Source organism: Gavialis gangeticus, unplaced genomic scaffold (assembly GCF_001723915.1).
Source record: "Gavialis gangeticus isolate Ggan-Ray unplaced genomic scaffold, GavGan_comp1, whole genome shotgun sequence".
In the NCBI taxonomy this organism is placed as follows: Eukaryota; Metazoa; Chordata; order Crocodylia; family Gavialidae; genus Gavialis; species Gavialis gangeticus.
Window position 1 is genome coordinate 66,145,489 of NW_017728993.1, and position 24,472 is coordinate 66,169,960.

A 24,472-nucleotide genomic window follows, 5' to 3' on the forward strand; every position below is an offset into this window, starting at 1 on the left:
TGTCCATACGAGGATGGGGGATAGTCTAATGTCACGTCGCATCGAGACGAGGCAGCAATGCGCGTTGGCCGCATCCGAGCAGCTCGCAAACGCCTCGGCGCGGGGGCAGGTGGGATGCGGCGCCAGGTGCGCCCCGCCGGCCCGGCCCAGCGCGGGGACAGCGAGCCGGCGCCGGCCCCGAAAGGACCCGAGCCCGAGGCACGAAGCCGGTCTTGCTGCAGCGGCACGGCCCCGTGCCCAGTCCCCGCATCACGGAAGGACCCGCATCTTCCCCGTCGTTACGAAAATATTGTTCACGGACAGGAAGGGATAATATTAGCGAGAAACCGGAGTACAAAGGAAGAAAAAGGTACCGGGTTTGCTGCCCAAGCAATAATTCAAAGGCATCCTACTGTGCAGAAGAGAGAGATACATACATTTTTTTTTAAGGAAAAAACCCACAAAATCAGTAAAAATTGCCTGCAGCAAAAACGAGAATGAACTTTTGGAAATGTTAGGCAAGGCTGACATAAATACGAAGCAAGACGCTGTGTTTAGCCGAGGTTCTCTGGCAGCACATTCTTTAGGGCTGTGCACAGTAAGGTTATCCCGTCATATATATTATGTGAAGTCAGAGATGATGGCGTACTTAAAAGCTATTTTTGTACCTACATTTATGGGGCAGTTAGGTCCACTCAGACTTTAATGATTGCTCTTCCTGATTTGAGCATATCAGTGTCATGTTAAATTTGCATTAGTTCTGTATTCTAATTAGCACATCATTCATAGGCTAGAGAGAAGGGATATTTATTAATATTTTTATTACAGTGGTGTCTATAGCTTCCAACCAAAACTAAGGTCCTTTTGTTTTAGTCTCTTTACACATACATAGTAACTGGAGAAGGTTAGAAATGTTTGCTAAAACAATCTTCCTTTGGAAAATGCCTTTTCAAAGACATGGCTTCTTTCCTCATGAAATCATAACAATCTTGATGAACATTTCCTTTTGAAAAAAATTAGGAAATGTGTTTCACAAACATAGAAACAGTCACAGGTTAATCGTTTTCATTTCGAAACAGGTATTTTGAAATTAATTTTATATACAAATAATAAAAATTAAAAAGTGGCCACAGTCTTTTCCAAGCATTTCAAATGTAACACAGCAAAACATTAATAAACTCATGACAATATTTTTTGTCTCCAATGTTGTTTCACCAAAATGATGAAATTTTAGCATTTCATCCAATTCAAGACAAAGCATTTTTAAGATCTAGGAATTTTTTTCCCTGGGACAGAAATGTTTTTCTCTTAACAGCTCAAACAGGAGGCAGCTTCTGCCCTGAAGACGTTATGGTCTAAACAAACAAGGCAGACAACAGATGTGAGGAGAAACTGAGGCACAGAGAAATTAAATAACAGAAGCAGAAGTCACACACAAAATCAATCAGTAGAGATCATTACTCAGGGTTTCCCAACTTCCATATTATTCCCCAATTCTCCAAACCATGCCATAGCTTATAATAAATTTAGATTAAAGCACAAGAGAGTGGAATTGATTTTAAATGTGCAAATTTAACATCATATTTCATACTGTTGAATAATTAACCCCTCACTGCTCCTCTTACTACATTAATTCTATGTCTTTCGTCCTTTTTGACATAAAAAAATTTTAGCTAAATATCCTGTGACAAGCTGAACTTAAATCCCATGGCAAGAATCCATGGATGTGGCAGCACACCCATTTAGGTCATTGGAAATTGTGCGGTAAGTTCCGCTAAGCTAGGAAATGGGGGTTTTGATCATTTTATTACTTGATATCTCTCTGATAAATACACTGATTTTCTAGACAAAATGTAGTAGATATCCTCTATTTGGATTTCAGTAATGCTGTGCCATGTGGGAAAATCAGTTAAGCTGGAGAAGATGGTGAGTAGTAGAAGAATGGCAAGGTGGATAAGGAACTGAGTGAAGGGAAGACAAGAGCTGAAAGGGGAAAAAAAAAGTCAGGCTGAAGGGAAAGTGTTACGAGAGCACCTCAAGGATGCATTTTGGAGCCAATCTCATGCAATATTTTTGACATCAGTGAAAAAAATAGGACTGTGCTAATGAAAATTTACTGATTACATACATCTAAGAGGCACCGGCAATACAGAGGAAGATCTGGATGGATATCATGCAAAAAGAACTGGATGACACACCAAGGACTGGAGTAATAGAAACAGGATAAAATTCAATGGTTCAAAATGGAATGCCAAAAGACCAAAACGAAGAATCTCTGCTATAAGCCAGGAAATTTCTACAGCTGGAAATTACTCCAGAGGAGAAGACCTGGGTGTAATACTTGATCACAGAATGACTATGACCCCCATGTGATGTGGCCATGAAATAGGAAAATGTGATCCTAGGACACAGGCAGACAAGGTTCTTTAGGTAAATGTGATTATCTTTTATTAGAACAACTCAAATAGTTGGGAAAATTCTTCTTTGCAAGCTTTTTCAGGCAGAGGGAGCATCTGTTATGTGCTCTCCAGATTCACTGAAATCTTTCCACTTGGGAGAAGAAAGTATTAATGTCCCTACATGAGGCCTTTGTAATACACTTGGAATGGTGTGGACCGTTATGGTGATCCATGTTCAAGAAAGATGGAATTTAAACTAGTGCAGAAAATGGATACTAGAACGACCAGAGGAATGTAGCACTTATCATACAAAAGGAGATCAAGGGTGTTTATATTGCAGACTTCAGCATAATGTAGGGATACCTGAAACAGAGCTGGTTAATGACCCTACTGAAAAGGGTAAATTAGCCCACATGGAACTCCATTCTATTATGCTTGACTGCTTCCCACACTCAGGATAGCTCTTACATCTCTACATTACATTCGCATCTGCAATGTAGACATACCCTTCAAGAATTTGGTTCATTTACCATAGCAAAATGAATGCTGAGAGGCAATATGATTGTTCTTGATAAATATACTAGGAAAAGTGTTTGTAAATGCCAGGCAGGGTGAAGAGCTATTTAAAATAAAAAAACACTGATGGAATAAGTGGTGATAAACTGGCCATAGATAAATATAGGCTGGAAACTGTAGGCTGCTAACCATCAGGGCAGTGAGGTTTGGAAACTAATGGAGGCAAGAAACCTAACTGATTTTAAGATGGAGCTAGACCAATTTATAAACATGATAATCTGATGTGGTGCTTGTCATAGCGAAGGGATGGACTAGACTCAAAGACCCAAAAGGTTAAATATATAATAGTGTTGTGACTGAAACTTCCACCTTTAGCATTCAAGGTTACCACCTTTTGAGATGAATGGTCTAGATCCCACCTCTGAAAGCTGTCCTGTCAGGCTGACCACAGACTCCAGTAGACATGCTTGCATGAGTTATATTCAAGACATGGTTGGAAGAAGGTTATCTTAATGCAACTGTAAGTGCTAGAATTATTCTTTCCCCCCTCACAGAGCTGAGACTTCGAGCTGAATTTCTCTGGCTAGAGCATGATTCTGTGAATGTGGAATCAAAACACATGAAGTCCTTGAGAAATGCAGCACTTCCTTGTGCTGGCTATAAAGCTGGTGTATTTGGCACAGCACCTTCTTTTTCAAAAAGTAAAGAAAAAGTATAACATATGTTAGCCACAAATGAACACTGACCTCATCCTGGGTCTGGAAGATGGTTCACACTTTCTTCTTTAGCCACAACAACAGCTCTTCTGTCCAGGACTGAGGTCCAGTTCAGTGAATACAAAAAAAGACAGATGGTTCTTTGCAGGAAGTCACTGGGGCCTGCCTCTAGGAGATTGCCAGGTTATGATAAAGAAGCTACACTGATGCTGCCCATGACAAAACATGCCCTGGTACCTGACTGGCTCCTTTCTCTCCTTCATTGTGCCCACTAAAGGCAGCTATGTATAGAACTGGGCTTCATTTTCACAATAGAAAGATGGATATATTAAAATGGTCCCTAAGTCAAAACAACAGCTCAGGATACGAACATACTCATCTCGTGCCCCTCCCCTCCCCCTGCTCCCCCCCTTCCCAATTTGTTTGCAGTAAGGACTGCAAGAACAGTAAACATTCAGCTAGTGCTTGAGAGACATAGGGAACATTCAGGGCTAATTCAAATAACCCTGCTGTACCTGCACTTACAGGGGACCTCTGGAGGCTCCATTACACGCAGGATATAATAATACATTTGTAGATGTCTGAATGACCCCCCAGATCCATGCATTGAGGGACCATCCCTGTACAGCTATCCCCACTCCCATGCAGCTGTCAAGTCTCCCTATTTCCTGGAAAAGGTGCTCAGTGAATCCATGGTAGAGGATGGACTCTGCAGCTGAATGACAGGCCTATTTGTTGCTTAAAGGACCATGGGCCACAGTTGAAGGACAGGAATAGATGGTTGAAGGAAGTTACATGAGAACATAAGAAGAAATTGTCCCTCTTCTCCCAAAAGTGCATGGTCCAGTCCAGGAAGCTGCTCAACATGGGCATCCTAGTAGTACAGGTCCAATGCCATCAGGACACGATGGTGTGGGGAAGCCTCAGGTGCAAGAGCTGGTGTGCAGGCACAAACCTACCTCTATAGGGATGCCCCTAGTCTCTTATACACCCCTTGAGAACAGCAGAGATCCTGTGTCTCCCAATGCTTGGAGGCAGAGCTCACAGGTTTCTCAGGGAAGGGGAACCCTGCTGCCCCAATCCTATCAAGGGTTCCCTGCTGAAGTCTCCATCCCACGAAAGTCCTCTTTTATTGGCTTTGTTCCACAGGGGAGCTTTGTGTGTTTAGGGGGATATGTCATATTACTGCAGCAGGGGGCTGAGTATAAGCTACTTAACATTAGCTGGAAACAAGGGAGATCTTTAAGTCATTGTCCCTCCCTTCACCTAGACCACAGCTGGGGATCCCAGGAGTGACCACCCATTCTTCACTTGTCATCCTCCATAGACTGGCACAGCAGTTCCCTATACCCGTTAATCAACCCCTGAGCTGGCACGGGCAGGGTACACCACAGCTTTCTTTTCATTTATAGACCCTATCCTATGGCTTAGAGGGTCTCAGATTTATCTGAAGTGGCCATGGATCATATTACTGGTTTTGGGGTGGCAAAGTGCCCTAACTGTCTAGCCACACAGTCAGCTTTGCTTTCAGGCCAGACTCTTGGCACAAATGCACTCGAATGAGATTGAGAACAAAGTACAACAGCAGTCATTTGAAGTAATACTACTAGCATAGCGCTGGTGCTGCTTCAGGGATAAAACAGGTAAAGGTATGGATGGGATAACACCCATCGGTGTCTTGTGATATTGTACAACAGTTTGATCCTCTGACATCACTGCTGGAGCAAAACAACTTAAAGGGATTGGGGAGCAAAGGATTTAATGTAAAAAAATTCCTAATCCCAGCTCTCACTTCATCTAAGGAATCACTGACCAGATAACTCTACTCATGGAGCCTGATAATCCAACCATGTATAGTTAGCAATGGCTCAACTTCTAATGGAAAGAGGTATTGAGTAGGATTCCTCAGGGGTTGTCCTCAACCTTGCTGACAATGAGATTGAGTGTCTCCTCAGCAAGTTTGAGGCCAACACTAAGTTGAGTGGAGTTGCAGATATACCAGGGGTGAGGCTATGATCCAGGATGACGTGGATAAGCTGGAGAAATGGTCCACAGTCAACCATATGAGATTCAACAAGGACAAGTTTAGAGTCCTGCACTTGGAATGGAATAAATGCATGCACAAATATAGACTGAGGAATGACTGGCTAGGCTGCAGTACTGCAGAGAAGAACCTGGGAGTTACAGTAGACCAGTGGTGCCCATCCTTTTTCTCCCCTCAGGATGGATGGGTGGTGCTCAGTCCATCAGCAGATGCGTAACACGGTGAGGCAGGGCTGGATCCAGCTGTGGTGTGTCAGGGAGAGCCGCAGACCTGACTGAGCCCTGAGGGGGAAGGGGGCATGGCACAGCCCTGATCTGGCGAACCTGAGGAGGGGAAGGAGTAATGGCCTGGCCTGATCCAGTCACACAGGGGCAGAAAGGGGCATGGCCTGGCCCCAATCCAGCCACAGGGAGGGAAGGGAGCATGGTCTGGCCTTGATCTGGTCCCATGGGGCTTGGGAATTCGGTAGCAGGGGAGGGGTAACAGTATTACTTGCCACTGCTCCCCTGCCACCAAATTTTTGAACCTGTAAGGAGCTCTGCAGGCCAGATGCCATGGCTCCATGAGCTGAATTCGGCCTGTGAGCCAGAGATCAAACATCCCTGCAGTAAACCTTAAGCTGAATGTGTGCCAACAGTATGCTTTTGTTGCAAAAAAGCCAACAGCAAATTGGGTTGTATTAACAGGAGTGTTGTTTGCGAGGGAAGGGAAGTGATTCTTCCACTCTGCTCCAGGTGAGGCCTCACTAGCATTGAACAGTGTGTCCAGCTTTGGGTCCCACACTGCAAGAAGGATGTGGACAGGTTACAAAGAGTCCATCATAGACCAACACAAATGATTAGGGGCCTGTGAGGGAAGACTTACGAGGTCAGGCTGAAAGAACACCAAGGTGTATTTAGTTTGGAGAAGAGAAGACTGAGGAGGGATTTGATAACGATCTTCAAATACCTGAAGGGTGATTAACCAGAGAGGATGAAGATGCGCTTTTCTCTGCGGCTGGAGGGGAAAATTAAATTGGAGATTAGGAAGAACTTTCTATGAGAGTAATTAAGCAGTGGAATAGGCTACCTAGAGGAACTATGGAAACTCCATCCTTGGAAGTTTTCAAGAGCAGGTTAGAAGATACTTGACTGGAACAGTTTAATAAGGGACGATCCTGCCTTGAGCAGGGGGCTTCACTAGACGACCTTGTGAAGTCCCTTCCAGCCCTACTTCCCCAAGATCCTATATCCCTTTCCCTTATTTGTTACTATTTCCTAATTTGTAATTGTGTGACTAGTGCTTTGCTTTGATACTTTTCCTCAGGAAATCTCCCACCACTGAATTCTTACCACAGTAACTCAACTAATGGCAGTGGGAGCCTGTGGTGGGAGCCTTAACATAGACATGATTCCCTTGCCTCATTTAGGCGTGCACAGACCACGTCTTTTTCACAATTCTCATCCCCATCCTACTGCAAGGAAGCACTGAGAGTTTAGGAACTGAAGAGTTAAAGCTAAGGACTTTCCCAAGGTTTTGCATCTTTATGTATACAAATCGTGTTTTTTTATGCATTATTGTCTTCACTGTCACACTCTAACTGGGTTTATCAGAATGCTGCAGGCAGTGCCAGGTATGCCCTGTATGTGTCACAACATCATGCAGGGCTGTATGCAATTCTAGGATCAAGAGGAGCTGGGCCACCATCTTTCTCTCTCTGTGTGCCCAAGGCATGGTGGGTTCCCCACCCCCTCCCCATCCAGAGGTGGTTGAAATTCAGTGATTCCCTGCATGCAAGACCAACATTTGACCCTTGCCCAGAAATCTATTCTTACACAATCAGTTGATTTCTAGGCAGAAGAACGAATGTCTGGTGGATTTTGATTTGCAAAGTTTTAATCAGTACAGCTATATTCTCTGAAAGACTCACATAACTTAAGTCTATTCTAGAATAATCACAGAGCATCCAGGCTAAAATAACAAGCTTTCTGGAGCAAATTCTGAGGGACAGTCCTTGACATTCTACAGACAATTATTTGCATCAATGAAAAATCAATTTTGAGCCTATGTAGTTGCATGGTTTGCAAATGCCAACCCTGATCAGGACACTGCATTGTGCTCATCTGGGTCCAGACTTCAAATTCAGAATGAGGATTCCTTTTCTAGAGTCATCAGGGACATGAGGACACCGCCTTAAAATCCATGACTGTCCAGAAAATCCAGGATGATCAGTGTTTTTAATCAGAACATCTCTCTGCTTCTGTCCAGCAAGAAGATGGCAGTGGTGTGAAACCCTGCGCAAAGGGGGAGAAAATCTGGTGGCATTTGTCTGGTTCTTCCATCTCTCTGCTTATTGATCCCAAGACCTGGGGGGAGGGTGGCAGGGAACCATCTCTTGGAGATGTCATGCTTCTTTGTGACAAGTTCTCCCCCAAAATACAGTAGGAGAGAAGACCAGGCTGTTTCTGACAGTCTGTCCCCATGCAGAACTCTCCATGAAGTCTTTGGCTTGTAGGTTGGGCCCAGCTTAAGACGCAGAGAAAATCACAGCACAGTATTACTCCTCCTGCCTCATTGCTTGTAGTACATGAGTGTCCAATGGCCCTAACTCAGACCCTAGCTTGTCACAGCAAGAACAAGCCTCTACTCTGGAGGATTTACACTCTGTGGAGCCAGATGAAGGAAAGAAGGTTTTGTTCAAGGTGATATAAACTGTGGTTTGCAGTGAGGAACAGCTTAAGTCTTCACAAATCAGAGGGCTTCATCCATGAAACTTATTCCACTTTTAAAGGGGAAATAGGGTCCAGGAGGAGCAGTCTTGGGCTGAGTCAGCAAAGCACATGCATACATACAAAAAACTTGAACTTAAAAGTTCATTGTTGGCTTTGCTAAATAATATGCTTAAGTATTTGGCTGAATCAGGGCCAGAACTGTAAGATGCATCCTTTCAGGAAGTTGGCTTCTCCATAGCCTGCTCTTATTCAAGTGGCATTTCTGGTGCGAGTACCAGTGAATGCATTTTTTTTTTAATGTGGCATATGATCTGACAGGTCTGCATGTTCCATTATTCATACTAACTGTTTAGCAGAGCTGCCACTTTATTGTTATGCCTTAGTCACTTACTGTGTAAAAGACAACCAAGTGCACCAAAAACCAACAAGCTGATATAGATGGTCTTGACACTGGCTTTGTGGGTCAGGATGGAGAGGAGAGTGTCAGGGTAGAATTACTGGCCAAATTCAAGCAAGGAGGTCCCAAGATTCAGTCCCCTTAAGAACTCAGCATTTTATAAAAATCATCAGGTTCTAACATTTTTTCATTGCACCCAGTCAAAGATCAAACTTTCAAACTTTCACTAGGATCCCCTCCAAAAAGAATTCAGCTACTTGAGATTTATTTCCACTTGTAAACAACACCCTATGGCTCAGCTGGGGAGTGATATCAAAGGACTGATTCATGGTTAGGTTAGGCACTGTAGTCTGGAGCACTGGAAACTTGAAAAAGAAAAAAAGACTGAAAAGAAAGGAAGAAATCCACATATGCAGCAAAAACAAAGATTCACTTAATAGTCAAGGGGTGTGCAGGAAGATGGATGTCACAATAAAGAGTGGTCCTAGGAGGCTTGTTGCAATCATTCAATGTAAGCCACACAGTGGTAGGGAGTGGAGCACTATCTTGACCAGCCTTGTGAGGACGAGTTGCATTACAACTCTTGATTTCTACAGAAGCTCCTTTTGGAAGTTGTCTCTCAAAACCAGCATTTATGGTTGAAGAAAAAAAAACAAGACGACATGCAGAGCAATTATTTTACTTTAGCAGTAAGGATAAGGAAATTAACATTAAGCAGGGGAAATTGTACATCTGGCTGAAAGGCAGGGTTTCCAGCTTGTGGTTTTTCATTTCATATGCTTAGGGTCCGATTACAGGCCAGGTAGAACTGGGTCCTGTTTGTTAGCCTGATCTAAACTCAGATTTTGCCTTAGCAAAGAAAGGTGCTAGACTTTGTCCTACAGTGCTCCACAGGAATTGAAGGTAGAGATAAAGTATATATTATTAGCATGTTTTAGCATCACTCTGAAGACAGAGTTAAACTTAAACTGGGATAACAGCCAGTATTGTAACACTACATTTCCTGATTTTCAAGGATTTGTGATTAGCTGTACTTAATCATCTGGAAGACACAAGGTATTTAAGTAGCAATCTTACCAGTAATTTTGTGCTAGTGACATTCTGGAGCATATACTTTGTAAGAAGGATAGATGGGCATCCTTAATGTAGGAAGGTTATTTACAATACTACAGCTACATCTACACAAGATGATGCTATTGCACAGTGGTTACGGTGCATTTATTTAGTACTTGTCTAAACAAGTGTCATGTCATGGTTTTTGCCACGTGATGCTACTGCACACAATAGTAACAGGCTACTATGTGGTCAGCATGTCATGTAGACATGCCCTGCATTTCTTAAAACAGGACTTAGAGAGCATACAGTTATGCATGCCCACATATAGCACAGAGACAGTGAATCTTACTACAGCATTTCTTCACAGTAGTGAAGTTTATGTGGAACCATCTACAGTGGAACCAGGTAGATGAATCCCTGTCCATGGTTGTAACAAACCTGGGTTTTGGCTCTAGTTCTGTCACTGACCTCTGTGTGACCACAAGCTACTTATTTTCTCTTTTCTGGCTCATTTTCCACCTCTGTGCAACAGGGACAGTGATACAGACCTTTGTCTAAAGCATCTCAAGTGTTATGGGTAAGAAGTATTTTTTGCTTCGATCACATTGCATGGAGTATCTTGAGTTTAGGGGGTAGGCTGGTTGCTTTTTTTAAAGGAGAAAAAGTAATAATAAATATTTACCTTAAAAACCAAACTAAACTAACCAAACAAAAACCCCAAACCACTTTGTTCTGTAGCATCACCTACCTGCTCTGCCCTTTGACTTACCACTGCCTCAGTCTCCCTTCAAATCAGTGTGGATCCTCTAGAGTTTTGCAGGAAGGATTCATAGCTACAGCCCATTCTCTTGTCAGGCATTGTTTTTTGTTTCAAGCACACAAACTTAAGCAAGACATCAGCATAGTGGTCACTTTCTTGCCCACCCAGGGTTATTGCATCCCAGAGACTTAGTCCCTGCTCCCAAGGAGCTGAAAGACAACCTACAGCACCCACCTCAGAAGCCCATCTCCCTTCTGTGCTCTCTCAGCCCTTCATAGAAATCACCTGCCACTAACCCAACTGTGGTAGATAATCTAATTGGACTTGCTGGCTCACTGGCCCTTAGAGGGGCAGGTTATGATGTTATACTTTTTGTAGAAGTGTAGGCAACTTTGTACAACCCTGTCAAAACAAGGCAACCTATAGACAACATTATGTGTGTACTCACCTGACAATCAAAATTAATACAAATATTCCAAGCTTGTGGGTAGGTCCAAGTCCATAAGGGAGGCAGGGCATGGAGAAATAGAAGGGAAGAAAAATGGGACCAACACTGGTCATGCTTGCTTTGTTAGCAGAATCAAAGGTGTCCTGTTGGAGACGCAGGAGTTTTTCCCTAACCCCCCTCCACTCACTGTGCTCTCACTACCATCTCTCAGGGAGACTGGAGATGTTTCCTAAGGGCAAACAGATGTCCTCCTTACACCCCTTCAGCCACTCTTCTTACTTCTCAGGGAACTCCCTTTCTGTTTACCTGGACTAGCTACTATGACTTCCCTTGGGGGGAGGGGGGAAGGCAGCTACTTTTCTAGGTATGATGGAGCCAAAGGATTTTTCCTGCTTCACAGACTCAGTCTTCTTTTCTTGCAACACTGCTACCCTGGCTCCCAAAGCCTCCTAAAAAGTGTAAGCATCCAGCCATGTTGGACATCTAATTCCAGCAGGGAAGAAACATTTTGACATGTTCAAATTTCAAGAAGAAAGAAACACATGGGAAATAGAGATAGAAAGCAAGAAAGATGACACATACTGGATGCATGGATGGGTAGATAGATATGCATGAAGAATAATTGAGTGATGCATGACAGATAGACATATATATATACACACACGTGCACACACACGCACACACACGCACTGAAGGGAGAGACAGATGCAACAAGAGGGATGTAGTGTGTCTTGATAGATACATAGGTAGATGAAATATTCAAAATATCCAAGCATTCAGAACACTGATTTATACAGAGACATAACAAGAAAGCTCTGTTCCCTGGGCAGCAACAGCTCCATTCTTGAGCCCTCTAAGTCAGCACCTGGAACTCACAACCTAGTCACCCAGCCATAGTCATGCTGCTGGATTAATTAACCTGGGTTCCTTTAATGTTTATTTTGCAGAGTTGCTGACAATTGAATACCAAAGAGTGAAGCACTCAGAATCAGTGAATGCTTTTGAAAATATTGGTCAACATAAGTAAAGGCGTGATGAATTATAAGTGATGGATCATAAGGCCCAGGGAACAAATGTAAAAACAAAAAAATCAAAACAGATCCCAAGACTGCCATAGATAGATATATTGAAGATTGCAGGAAAAATGCAGAGTGCTTTGCTCTATAGTGAGAGACTCTAGGGGGTAAATTTATTAAACTGATGAAAAATAAGCTTAAAGAGTGAATTGATGAGCCTATAAATACCCACACAAGGAGGAGATCTTTGGTGGTAGGCTCTTTAATCTATCAGACAAAATCCATGACTTCATATAAGAAATAAGGTACAAATTTCCAGCAGTGAGCTTACTAATAGAACAATTTACTGAGGGCTGTTGTAGGTTCTTCACTACTGGCAATTCTAAAATCAAGATTAGGTGTGCTTCTTATAAAGTATACTGTATTATCGTGTATGCCATAGATACCTTTCCCCCCAAAATTAGCATTCAAAATTGGGGTGCATGTGTGTCTTAATCAGGGAAGGTGATTTTGATTTTTCTGCCCAAAATAGAAGCTTTGAGAAATTGTAAAATGGTTGTTGTTTTCTTTTTCTTCTCTTCCCTCCAACAGCTGCAAAGAGGGAGGGGCAGAGTACAGCAAGGGCAGATCCAGGGTTGAACACAGTGGTGTGGTTTGATTCCTACTCCACGCAAAATTTAATGTCAACTGCCTGGCAGCAGCAGTGGCATTTCTATTCAGGCAGCACTGAGGGAGTCCGTTGACTTTATGGTTCACTATAATCTACCTAATTACTGCTAATGTTTCTTCACTGCACAGGTGTTAACAACCCTGTCTTCTTTTTAATGGATTTGATGTTCTGCTAATCAAACTAGTCAGTTTTTAGCAGTCTTTGGCAGTTTTGTTGTCTGTTAGCTTTTCTTGGTTTCTCTCTCCCTATTTCACAGCCCTGCAGACTGCTTTTACCTCTTTTCAAAATCCTAGATTCACCCATGGAGTCCAGACTTCAGCAACAGTTACTATTTCAGATTTTTGTGGAGGAGGGTGTGTGGGGGGGTAGTGATAATTTGGCTGTGAAAGTGTTTAAGTTGTAGCCTTTGCATGAGTAAGAAAGGAAGAGTGAATGACCTAGAGATTAAGTTCTGTCACTACTGTGTGCAGTAATACTTCTAGAAAAATTTATTCTTCTTTATTCTGCCTTCCCCAAAACAAGGTGCACATCTTATTTGAGAGCATGTAGTATGCAAGCATATATGGTAGTATAGTTCAAGCAGGAATTAATTCAGGGAGGTCCTAGGGTCTGTGTAATACAGGTCAGAATAGATCACAGTGGTCTTTTCTGTCTTTATCATCTGTTAATCTATGAATACCTTAGCCGAAAAGTGTTTTGTGGTCCTAAATTTTTAGACTGCAGCTTACCCTTAACGTAAAATAGTTAAGATATTGTGTGGAAAATTACCTTTAGCATCTCTTGACTTTTTCTGACCCTTTCATATTGCACTAACATTTTTTTTCCCTATGCCTATTTATAACAATGACTTCTACCATACTGCAAGAATTAAATTTTCTCAGGTTTGAGGATGAAAGAGCTCCACTGATATAATCTAAGCATTCCTCAAGGCTGAATACTCATGATCCATACAGCAAGAGCTATGCAATTGCTTATTATTAAATAATGACTGTTTAGATCTCTTAGGTATCTGTTAGGTATGACATTATTTAATTTATAATATGCTACACAGAACTTTGTAACAAAAATGCTATAATTGCTCTGTTTGTCTGTGAACAAGGATGCACGTCTTTTTTTTCTGGTTCTGGTGATGGAAGTTCATAAGGCAGTGTCCTTGGAGGATGTATTTCCCATAAGAGAATGCATCTCAGTGCAGTGTTTAACTTTACCAAATAGCATCAAATATACATCAAGTGCTGTAGAACAAATGAGCTCTAGGACTTTTTCTATTTACCTTTTAACTTCTTTTTTCCCTTACTCTGAAATTTTTTCACAACTCTCGAAAAATTTGGAAGAAGCGGAATTATATTTGCATTTACTGTAGAAACATATGATTATTAGTTTTTTAGTTAGCAATAAGTTATATTTACTGTTTTGTAGAGTTTCTACAATGTAAAGGTGGATCACATTTATAAACTCATTCAATGCTGATTAGTCCTATTTATTTCAAAGTGATCTTCCAGCACTACCACTTCTTTGAGAAGTCTAGTGGAGTATCCTAGTGCAAGTCACTTGTCTTTCATACATTCCCAGATCCTGGAGTCATGTGATTATGAGGGGATTTTTTAAAAGTACCACAGCAATATACTAGTTAGCTCTCATGGGTACAAAGAAAATCCAAAAAGTGTGGCTCCTTGAAACTCAGAAACCAAAGATAACACCTACTCTATACCCTCCTAGCTATGCAGGTTGGTACAGTGCAATGAACTGCAAGACAAGGGTCTTGTCACTGGCACTCTGGGTGTTAAATGGCCCTTTGGGCCATACAGCACCTCTGTCCATGCTTGATTCCCTTCATCCTTGTACACTGGGAAATCAATACAGGGCTATGTCTTATCCTTTTGTAGGAGCACTGGAGAAGAGGGAAAGTTTCTTTGAGCTATTATTTGACTCCGTTCACAGCTAGGTAAAATGGGCCAGAACATCAGCAGGTACAAATTGATTTAACCAGAGATATGTCACTTTACCCCAACTGAGGCTATGACTCAGTGCCTCATTGAGCATTTCTCACAATCCTAAGGTCTTCTCCTAGCAAATATTATTTACTAAGGCAATTAGAAAAGGATCAGAAATCCATGCATGACTCTGTAACATTTCTGAGTACCATAAATCGGATTAGAAGACACTGTGACAGCAAGAATGAGCACCCGCAGCCACCTGTGTCAAAGCAGCCAGATTACTGAAGGGTGACAGGTATTTATAAACTGTCTTCAACTCCCTGCTTGGAGGTTAGATTGAGAAAGCTGTGTGCTAGGGAGCCGCTTAGTGGAAAACAATGGAACTGCTTAAAAAACACCTTTGTTTCCTTGATGCCAGGAAAAATCAGCAGCATTTGACATGAAACTGGTATCAATGTTAAATAATGAATGGTCCATTCTGAATAATCAGTTCTTGTTGTTACTGTATCATTAAGGTACAAGGCACATTTCAGCTGCATTAGAAGATTCATCCTTTGGCTTGAAGGGAGAGTAGTCAGCCAGTTTTCTTTTGGGTGTCTGCTTGGGACTTGAGGGTCTTCCCTTGTGAATGTGCATCTGGGAGCTCATTGGAGAGAGAAAATTCTGCAGAAACTTCTGCCTTCCTTTCCGCCTTGATGAAGAGGAGGAGTTAAGGAAGGGGTCAGATGTGTTTGTAGAAACAGATGGCTACAAAGTGCAATAGTTTAGAGAGGAAATAGTGCATCAGTGGAGGACAAAACAAGAAGGGAGAAGTGAGAATTACTTCAAGGAGTGTCTCCTCTGCTAAGCATTTTGTTTGGCCCAAAATGAAAGTTCTGTTTAGTTTTTAGATTATTTTAACCCTTAAAAAAATTAAGGCCTAAATTGGAAAAGTTTTATTTTGAGAATGGCAAAATGATGTTTTGGTACTACCAAAATGAAACATTTTATTTAAAAAATAACAAAATAAAAGGCTTTGATACTTTCCCCCTCAGCTGATACTAATAGTTAACCAGTTTGTTAAAAAAAAAAAATCCCTCATTTCTAGCTGTACCTAAACCTGACCCCAACTGGGCCTGGAACATGCCCCTGGTATATCTGAGTACATTCAGACCTCTTGGTCATACTGTACTGCTGAGTAAAATGCTATTAGCGGCAGGGTTGTTGGCTGTAGCCGTGTTGGTCAAAGGACATAGGCAGGCAAGGTCCTTTGGGTAGCTGTGATATCTTTTATTAGACCAGTTGTTTCCAACCTTTTTTTTCTGTGACTCGCTGATGGGAGTGGAGTGTGGTGGCAACAATAGTGGCAGCCCAGGGGTGGGGACGAGCAAGCTCCCAACATGCAGTGCAACTCATCTTTTGGGTGTGGCACCGCTGGCATTACCCCCGTGACCCTCATTTGGGTCATGACCCGGGGTTGAGAACCACTGCATTAGACCCACTAAATAGTTGGAAAAAAGTTTTGTAAGCTTTTAGGCACAAACACCCTTCTTCAGGCATTGGGATGTGTTGACATGTGCATTAAGGTGCTTTTTCTAATGAGCATTAAATTTAGTAACTCCAATGTGAGGTACTAAAGAAATGCACAATTGGCTGCCTTAATGCACAGTTATGAATGCACATGGTTTTAAAGTGATGCTTAATGCGCAGTTGCTTATTTTACTGTGCATTAACATAATCACATTTTTTTATGTGACACTTTAATATGCAGTAAAATAGGTTACTGTATATTAAAATGCACATGTAGACATGCCCTGGGAGACTCTGCTGCTGTTATGTGTTCTCCAAGGTAGAGAAGTATAAAGTATAACAAGAAGTCTGTGAAAATGCAAATGAGTGGAAGTTTGGAAGACGAGGGGTAGAGATGGGGGTGAGGAGGGGGGAGGGAAATGTGTGAAGGAATGCAAGTGGCAAGCTTGAGGCAGGTTACCTGATGTGTCAGATGTTAGGCAGGTTGTAATACATCAAGTCCATGAGCTTTTGTATCCAGTTGATTTATTCAGTGAGGTTGGTAGGCTTGTCTACGAAAGGTGTTTTGTAAAAGTTCCCTTTGAGGATTCGAATTGAGAGATCAGAGGGGGCATGATTGTCTTGTAAGAAGTGGGTACCCACAGGTAATTGGATATTTTAGTCATTGACAGATTATTGGCGCATGTTCATTCTGGTACACAGTTGGTTTATCCTACATATTTTCCATCAGGGCATTTGGTGCATTGGATGAGAGAGATTACATTGCTGGAGGCGCAGGTGTAAGATCCAGGAATGGTGATGGTTCTGTTGTGGGGTGTAGTTATTGTGGAACTGGTGGAAATGTGATGGCAGGTTTACATTTCTTGTCCTGGCATGGTCTGGATTGTATCCCATCAGTACCCCTTGAGCCTCCCACCTACAGCACAGCCAACTGGTTTCACTGTGTGCCTATAACTGAAGAAGCATTCATTTTGACCAGTTTGCAGCTGAGAATGGATGAGTCCATTTCAGTGGACCAAAGCAGGTAAACAGTGACAAACTGGAGTTAGTGGCATTTATTAATGGAAAGCAATATGATTCAACCTGTTCCTGAGTGCCAGAAACCCACCAAATAAATGAACAGGGAATTGCCCAATGATGAATGAGATCAGGTTGAAACCCTGCCAGGCAATAGCATTTACTGAGACATTACCAAGGCCATTTTGTTGTCATTTGCTGATGTTGCTGTAGATAGATGGGAGGTGGTATGAACTATGCAGATGTAAAGCTCTGTTTGGAACATAGGACTAGAAGGAACCTCTCAGGTAGTAGAGTCCACTCACAGGGAAGATAGATAAGAAAATCTACTCTGGCACCTCCCACATACCATCATAGTGAGCTAAGACCCTATGACAAACCTAGGATCTTCATTGCAAAACACCTCAAAAAGCCCTTCCCTGTTCCAAAGGAACAGAGCAGGAGAGACGAGAGCATCACCAAAACTTCAATTATGTTCCAACCCCATGGGCTTTGTACATTGCCTCAGGTTTTTCAGCTGAAGTTTGAAAGGAGTGAGTGCTGCACAGGTCCCAAGTGGAGAGAAACTGGTTGAAGGCACTGTTATCACTTACACATGTCCTTTTGCTGAATGCCAAGCATCCCATGGGCTTTACAGGCTTTCCTGGAAAGCAGTGGGAGACCTGTAGGATTCTTGCAGTGTGAGCATCAAGAGTAGGGTAATGTGGTGGCATCCCTTCAGGTCTATTGTGCAATTTCATCCTAGCCTATGTGTTTTCTGGGTTGATTGGTGGGGGCCTGCCAAGCAAAATGAAATCAGCTTATCACACTCAGAGACTGATGTCAAGGGAGCAGAGCAAGGACCAACTCCCAAGCATCCCCACACCCGGCTAGACATTCATTTCATTTTTGGAAGACATGTCGGTACCATCCAGCTAGAGACTAAAGCAGCAGACATTAGGAACATGCAGAAACTGTGCAAGTGTCCTACACTCTTTTCCATGAGAGTTTCTCACCTTCCCAGCAGAAAGATGGCAGGAAGATCTAGTCTCCATCAGCCCCAATAGAAAAGAGGAAAGATGCTCTTGCAGTTAAGGAATGGTTTTGAGTGCAAAATGCTTGCCTAGATCTGCGACAAATACAAGTCATATATCTCTGTATACCTCAGTTTCCCATTTGTACAAATAAGATTAGTCTCCCATGCTCTGTGTGTTCAAGGCCTCCTGAGCCTCTCACTATCCAGCCATTTAAAGCCCTGATCTCAGTTGGTGTCTCTAAGTGATACTGTAGTAGAATAGTTGGAAGTTCTGTTAGAGAAAGCAGAGGGGGGAATGTTTGTGGTATGGATACCTATCTGCTAAGACCACCCCAAGGAAGACCTACTATTGTTAAGGACCACAGAAGATATGTTGTGTGTTACAGTAGGACCTCCAAGTCCCAATCTGCACCTTACTCTGATCAGCACTGAACTCTAGTAAAGGATATTGCCTTCCTCAAATAGCTCACAATTTAGAGGGGCATAGGTGCTGGGAAGAGAAGCAGAGGCACAGAGGGGAAATAACATGCCCAATGTTACAGAAGTCAGTGGCAGAGGCAGGAAAAGAGCCCAGGTGTCCTGAGCGCTACCCCATTGTTCTGTCCCCAGGAACATGCTGCTAACAATTTTCAAATAAACTGAGTTGCGTGTAATCTGAAATGATCGTCTTCGACTCTCAGTAGACTGTCTCTCCCATCTTTGTCCAGAACGCTGCAGAACAGACCATCATGCAACACAATAATAAGCCCCAGTCTCAGGTTAGTGCTGATGTCTTATATATTATTTTATTTTGTTCCTTTTTATTTTTGAAAGTGAAAAAATAATTTAAACTGATGATATATGTACAGGGGGAAATGGCTTGTTAGTGTTCTGAAGAGATCCTACAGCTGGCAAGGGAATGGTTAGATGCATCACTTGACCTGTGTACAAAAATTCCCACCTAAAAAGATCTGAAGAATCAGAAAGCCTCTCTCTCTGTATTATGAGCTGTCATAGTATGGGGAAAGGGAAAGAAGGCTGTGCAGGAGCAGACAGGGTCCATTATATCCTAAGCTGGTCTGTACCATCTCTTTCCCAGCAACAAGGATCAGGTGATCTGGAGTGGGGTCTCCAGCATCTCCATGAGAAAGGTGTCAATAGGCGTGTCCCCGATCAACTTGAAGAAGAAGAGATGCTCGAGGCATTTCAGCCCGATAGATCTCAGTGCTGGCAGTCTGAGGAGGAGTTTGGCAAACCTGGAAAAATGTGCCATAGAACAACAGAAGTCAGAGGTCATTATTATTTGATTTTCAGCAGTGCCTAACCTGGCTCAGGGCCCCAGTGTCCCAGACATAATCAGTGAAAAAACACAGCTTACTTTGAATATCTTACAGTTTAAATGGAAATGAGGAACCAGAGAGATGAAGCAACTCAGCCAAGGTCACCAGAAAGTTAGTGCTGGAACCAGGAACATAGCCCAGATGGTGCTCGTGTTGCAAGCAAGTGCTCACACCAGGCAGTCTCTAATGAACTGCCCTGCCTCTTCCCACACATGCACACTGCCATTCCCTGATGCTGCAAGTCTGTCCTCCAGCCCCTTTACATGCTCCAGTTAGTGTTTTGCTCCACTTAGTTTTAATTTGAAAGGGGGACACAAGGCTTCCCTTGGGAGACCGTCCCCCAGCCAAACACCCCAGTGTCGCAGTGCTGATGCTTCAAGCTGCATATTCCTTTTCCAGAGACATTTGCTTATATTTCAAGGGGTCAGAAACTCATGGTACCAAAACACTTGTCTGTCTTGTATAAGAGCCCTCTCTAACTGGGACCTTCCAGGAAAATTCAAGGGCTTGATCAGGTTCCCTCATGATGCCTGGAAGGTGGATCCACTTTCTTTCCAGATTTAACACACACAAACACAGGAACAAAGTGCATATTTTGGAGAAATATTTCATCTGTCCTTTTCAGGCTATCTGGTAACAACCATTTGACTTCCATCCTTGACCAGGGCTTGAACTAATAACCTAGGAGCTATAACGTGCCATTGAAATCTTTCTTAAAATCTGCTTAAAAATTGATGGCCCCTAGAGAAGCTTTGTCGCCCATTAGCAATATTTTTACTATCCATTTTCCTCTGTTTTATGGACCATATGTGGCCACATTTGCTACTAACTGACCTCTGATCTCCCCCATACTCCCCCCAAATGCACATTTCTTGTTTGCAGCATTGACTTTGTGGCCAAAAATAGCAACAGCACTGCCAGGTGCCAGCACCTTGTTTCTTAAAGGAGTCTTAAAACAGCATGTGGATACTCTCATATTCTGCCATTTCTCTCAATCAGCCAGCAGAGTGCAGTGTTGGACAGCACAGGAAAAAGCTTCAGCAGTACTAGACTTCACTGCAACAGGCTTCAGTTGCTGCTTGCATGAGAGCAAGAAATTACTGGAAAGAGAGGACTTTGCAAACCAGAGTTAGAATAGACATGATGTTCAGTGCGCTCTGCTGGGCCTGGGATTGTGGTCTCCCTAGTCTTGTGTAGCCATTTACACCTACCTGATCTGAGGCTTGATCCAAGCTCAGTGAAGTCAATCAAAGTTTGCCTTCACAGCAATGGACTTTGCATCAGATCCACACATGATAACATTTTATGCCCCCTTTGTCCAGGTCTGAATGATGAAACCAGATGCAGGGAGTGGTGAATCAAATCTCATAAATAGAGAGCTGCACCCATTTTGCTGAATGCTGTCCATCTCTGTTGGTATGCTGCTATTTTTTTACGCTAATGGAAACATGAAGCCACCACTCATATTTTAATTACAAGTGCCACTTAAACCCCTAATTATAAATCTTTCAGAGAGGCACAAGAGGATGTGGGTAACACAATGGGAGTCAGACTCATAAGTGCCATGTTTCATCTAGAGAGGTCTGAGCCAGACTTTTGGCTTGTTTAAACTGTGCCAAGACATGGGACTGGACTCAATCTTCCAAGGTCCCTTCCTAATGTCTATGTAATGTCTATGAAATGGATCTCTGTTTCCCGCAGATAGCCAATAGCATCACAGCCTCTCAGGGCAGGTAAAGAGGTGAAGCCTCCTGCATTGATTCACTGTTGAGGTCACTGCCTATAAGAAGCATGTGGACCTAAGGCTGGTGGAAAGTCTCTTGCTGAAACTTCTCCCCCCCCACCCCAACACACAAAATTAGGATGTGGACAAACTGAAGGGTTGGTTTGTTGGCTTGCTTTGTGGGAACTCCCTCATCATCTCTGAAAATTTACGTTATTAACTGAAGAGCCCATAAAGGAAAAAAAGTTCACCAAAATGGATTTCCCCCACAATCTTCAGCAGGTTTGGGCTTGAATTTTTTGCTGTTGTTAAGAAGAGCCCAAGCCCTTCCCACTGAAAATTGATGGAAAAAGTTTTCCATCAACATTTTTCATCAGAAGAAATAAAAAATTCCAACCAACTCTGTATAGCACCCCCCTTCATGATGTAGCAGGAGCAAGGATGCACTTAGTACCTGTGATCACTGACAATTTGAACAATCTGTACCTACCAGGAGGTTCCCACCTGCATCTCCTATAGACAGAAAAGTGGCACAGGGCTAATTTGTATTCACCTGCCAGGTTGTTCAGGGTACTTCTGCTTTGTATATGCTTCCAGCGTGGCATAGACCTTTTCTCTTAGCGATTCCACTTCAGAGGGACTGGACAAGCCCTTGGCATCTGGAGAAGGGAGAAGCAAAAAGGAAATCACTGCAGAACTGAAGGTTAATATTTCATTTGGTTACGAGCTGAGCAAAAAGAACCATATTTTCAAAAAGTGTGGGAGTTCTCTCCCATTGCCAACTTTCTTAACAGTGACTCTGTTTCACCTAGCATTTCCAAAGATGACAGGGACCCTGGTTGTGCATACACATAAGCAATGTGATCCTGGTTTTTGTTGGGGTCCTTGTGGATTATAAATCTGCCCTTAATTTATGATCACATAGGATCTCTGCCTCATTCACTGCCCAGTATAAGCACACAAGGCAACAGAATCACAACTGTACCTGGCTTTTTCTCACTTGGGAGTGTCCGACTTCACAACGTATGTACTTGTCCTTTAACGTACTGTTTAACACAGTACGAGTGCATGCTGCATATTCCCCACAGGATCAATCTTATAAAAAAAAAGTTTACTTGTCTGGGGATTGCATCTACAACTCCCTCCTAAAAAGCAATACTTGCTGTAAGATTGGATCGCTCTGAACTTTAAACACTGATGGGATTGCATCCACAGCTACTATGGCACTATTCTAGTAGGGAAGAATCCATGGGCAGAATACGGGAGCTGGCTCTATGCCACTTCAAATCACAGGCTTCTGAGTCGGCCAGGGAGGAGTGATACAGGCTAGTGGCTAAAGCATCCAGAGACATAGGTTCTATATTCGGCTCTGCCATTGGCCTGCTGGATGACCTCGGGTAATACTCCGAGTCGGTTTTCCCTCCAGAGCCTTTCATCCCAGTGGATTGTAAAGTCAGTGGCTCAGTTCTGTCCCTCTCCATGCAACTGTACAGTGTATGGAAAGGGACAGAACTGAGCCACTGACTTTACAATCCAGGGGAATGAAAGGCTCTGCAGGGAAAACAGACTAAGAGCATTACTTAAGGTCAATATATTGTCTTATAAATAAGACTGAAAGAAAGGATGAAGTGCCACCTACCAAACCCACAGTATGATGGCATGGAAACCAACCTACTCTTCTGCAGCTGGGGATGATAGTTGCACCATCCAGGAAAGGCCCTCTTTCAGAGCACGGCTTGGGAGGCAAAGAGGTAGACATCCACTTTGAAGAACATAACCAAGTTTCACACCAGTGCCTTTTCATGCTCCCAGGGAGCAGTTAGCCTGAGACACTTGGCTAGGATTGTCTAATCAGGGATGATTCCGCCTTGAACAAGGGGCTGGACTAGATGAGCTTGTGAGTTCCCTTCCAGTCTTATTTCCCTATGATTCTAGTTCATTTTCTGCAGAAATTTCAATGAGTTGAGGGAGTTTTCCATTTAGTTCAGTCGTTTCAAAAGAAGAAAACAAACAAACTTAAAAACCCCAGCAACCAACATGTAGTTTAGAATTAAACATTTAATTTGGTTTCTTTTTACATTTTAAATTAAAGTGAAGTACTTTAGGGATATAGAACTGGAAGGGACCTCCAGAATCCAGACCTCTGTGATCACAAGTAAAAAAAACCCCAAAGTTTTGAAATGAAAAAAATAAATGAAAAAGGTTCACTTAAAAATGTCCAAACAAAATATCCAAACTGGCAGCACTACACAGGGAATTGGCAATAAGCGATTAGGTGGATTCCTTACAATAAATCATTGAAAAAATTGTAGTTCTTGGATTGGCTGCTTTTGCAAAGTGCTTAAAATTGTTGGTCAGATACAGTCAGTCATCAAAAATGGCATAGGACCCAGAGATAAGGAATATTCAAATGCTTGACCCATTCCCTATGGCAATCCAAGGGAATAATGTTCAGAAACAGTAGCACTGGTTGTAGACAGCATCAGGAAATGAGCCTTTGCAACAAACGTCACAGCAATTTATCACACATTTATGGTGTCATGCCCCACACTCCCAATCCCTCCCCTGTCATGAGTTGCCACCTGTGGTAAGAGTTGCCATGCCATGACAACATGCTTCCCTAACCCATCATAACACTGGAGAAGTGAAAAGGGCAGATATACTAGCTCTATGTTCTTCCCCTCTAGCTTATTTGGGTTGGAGGGCCTGAGGCTTGGTGCTGGCTCCTAGACCAAAGAGAGAACAAGAACTCCCACCACCCCACTTCTGTTCAGCACAAGTCTGGAGCAAGGCTTGAATTCACTCCTTTGGAGCAGGAACAAAATACTGTAACCTGTCTACTACACCCCTCCCTTCCCTTGATACATTCACAGACACATCATCAGATGGGTAAGGAGATGTATGACTATCCAAAAGGAATCTCTTGGGATGTCATTGAAAGCCAATAAGAGAATCCTCCAAGTGTGTCACGCAGCAGGTCCTTTGGGTGTCTGGTGACACCAAAGCTCACCTGGATTAAACAGGACGATGGCTCGCAGGCACCCTAGCTCAGACTTATCCATCTGCATGTCTTTCATCTTAGATACTAGCTCTGTCAGAACTCTGCATGGAGGAGACACAAACAAAATCTGTCAGCGTGTATGAATGGCAAGGTCTGCATCTAGTGTTAAATGCACCAATACAGAACTCCAGGAAGGCAAACTGCTGAGCAGTACTGGCTACACGCTTGCATGTCTCCTG

General features: G+C 42.8%; 1 protein-coding gene across 2 annotated transcripts in view; it reads right to left on the reverse strand.

Moving 5' to 3' along the window:
• Positions 1-18,949: 18,949 nt before the first annotated feature.
• The window catches only part of RXRG (retinoid X receptor gamma), a 90,148-nt gene continuing 84,625 nt past the window's right edge, over positions 18,950-24,472 (reverse strand). For both annotated transcript variants that reach the window (XM_019501889.1, XM_019501890.1), the window contains 3 exons: positions 24,243-24,334; positions 21,786-21,891; positions 18,950-19,425 (listed from right to left, as the gene is read on the reverse strand). In XM_019501889.1, the coding sequence (XP_019357434.1) occupies positions 19,278-19,425; positions 21,786-21,891; positions 24,243-24,334 (346 nt within the window). In that variant the 3' untranslated portion in view covers positions 18,950-19,277. The remainder of the gene's footprint in view (positions 19,426-21,785; positions 21,892-24,242; positions 24,335-24,472) is intronic.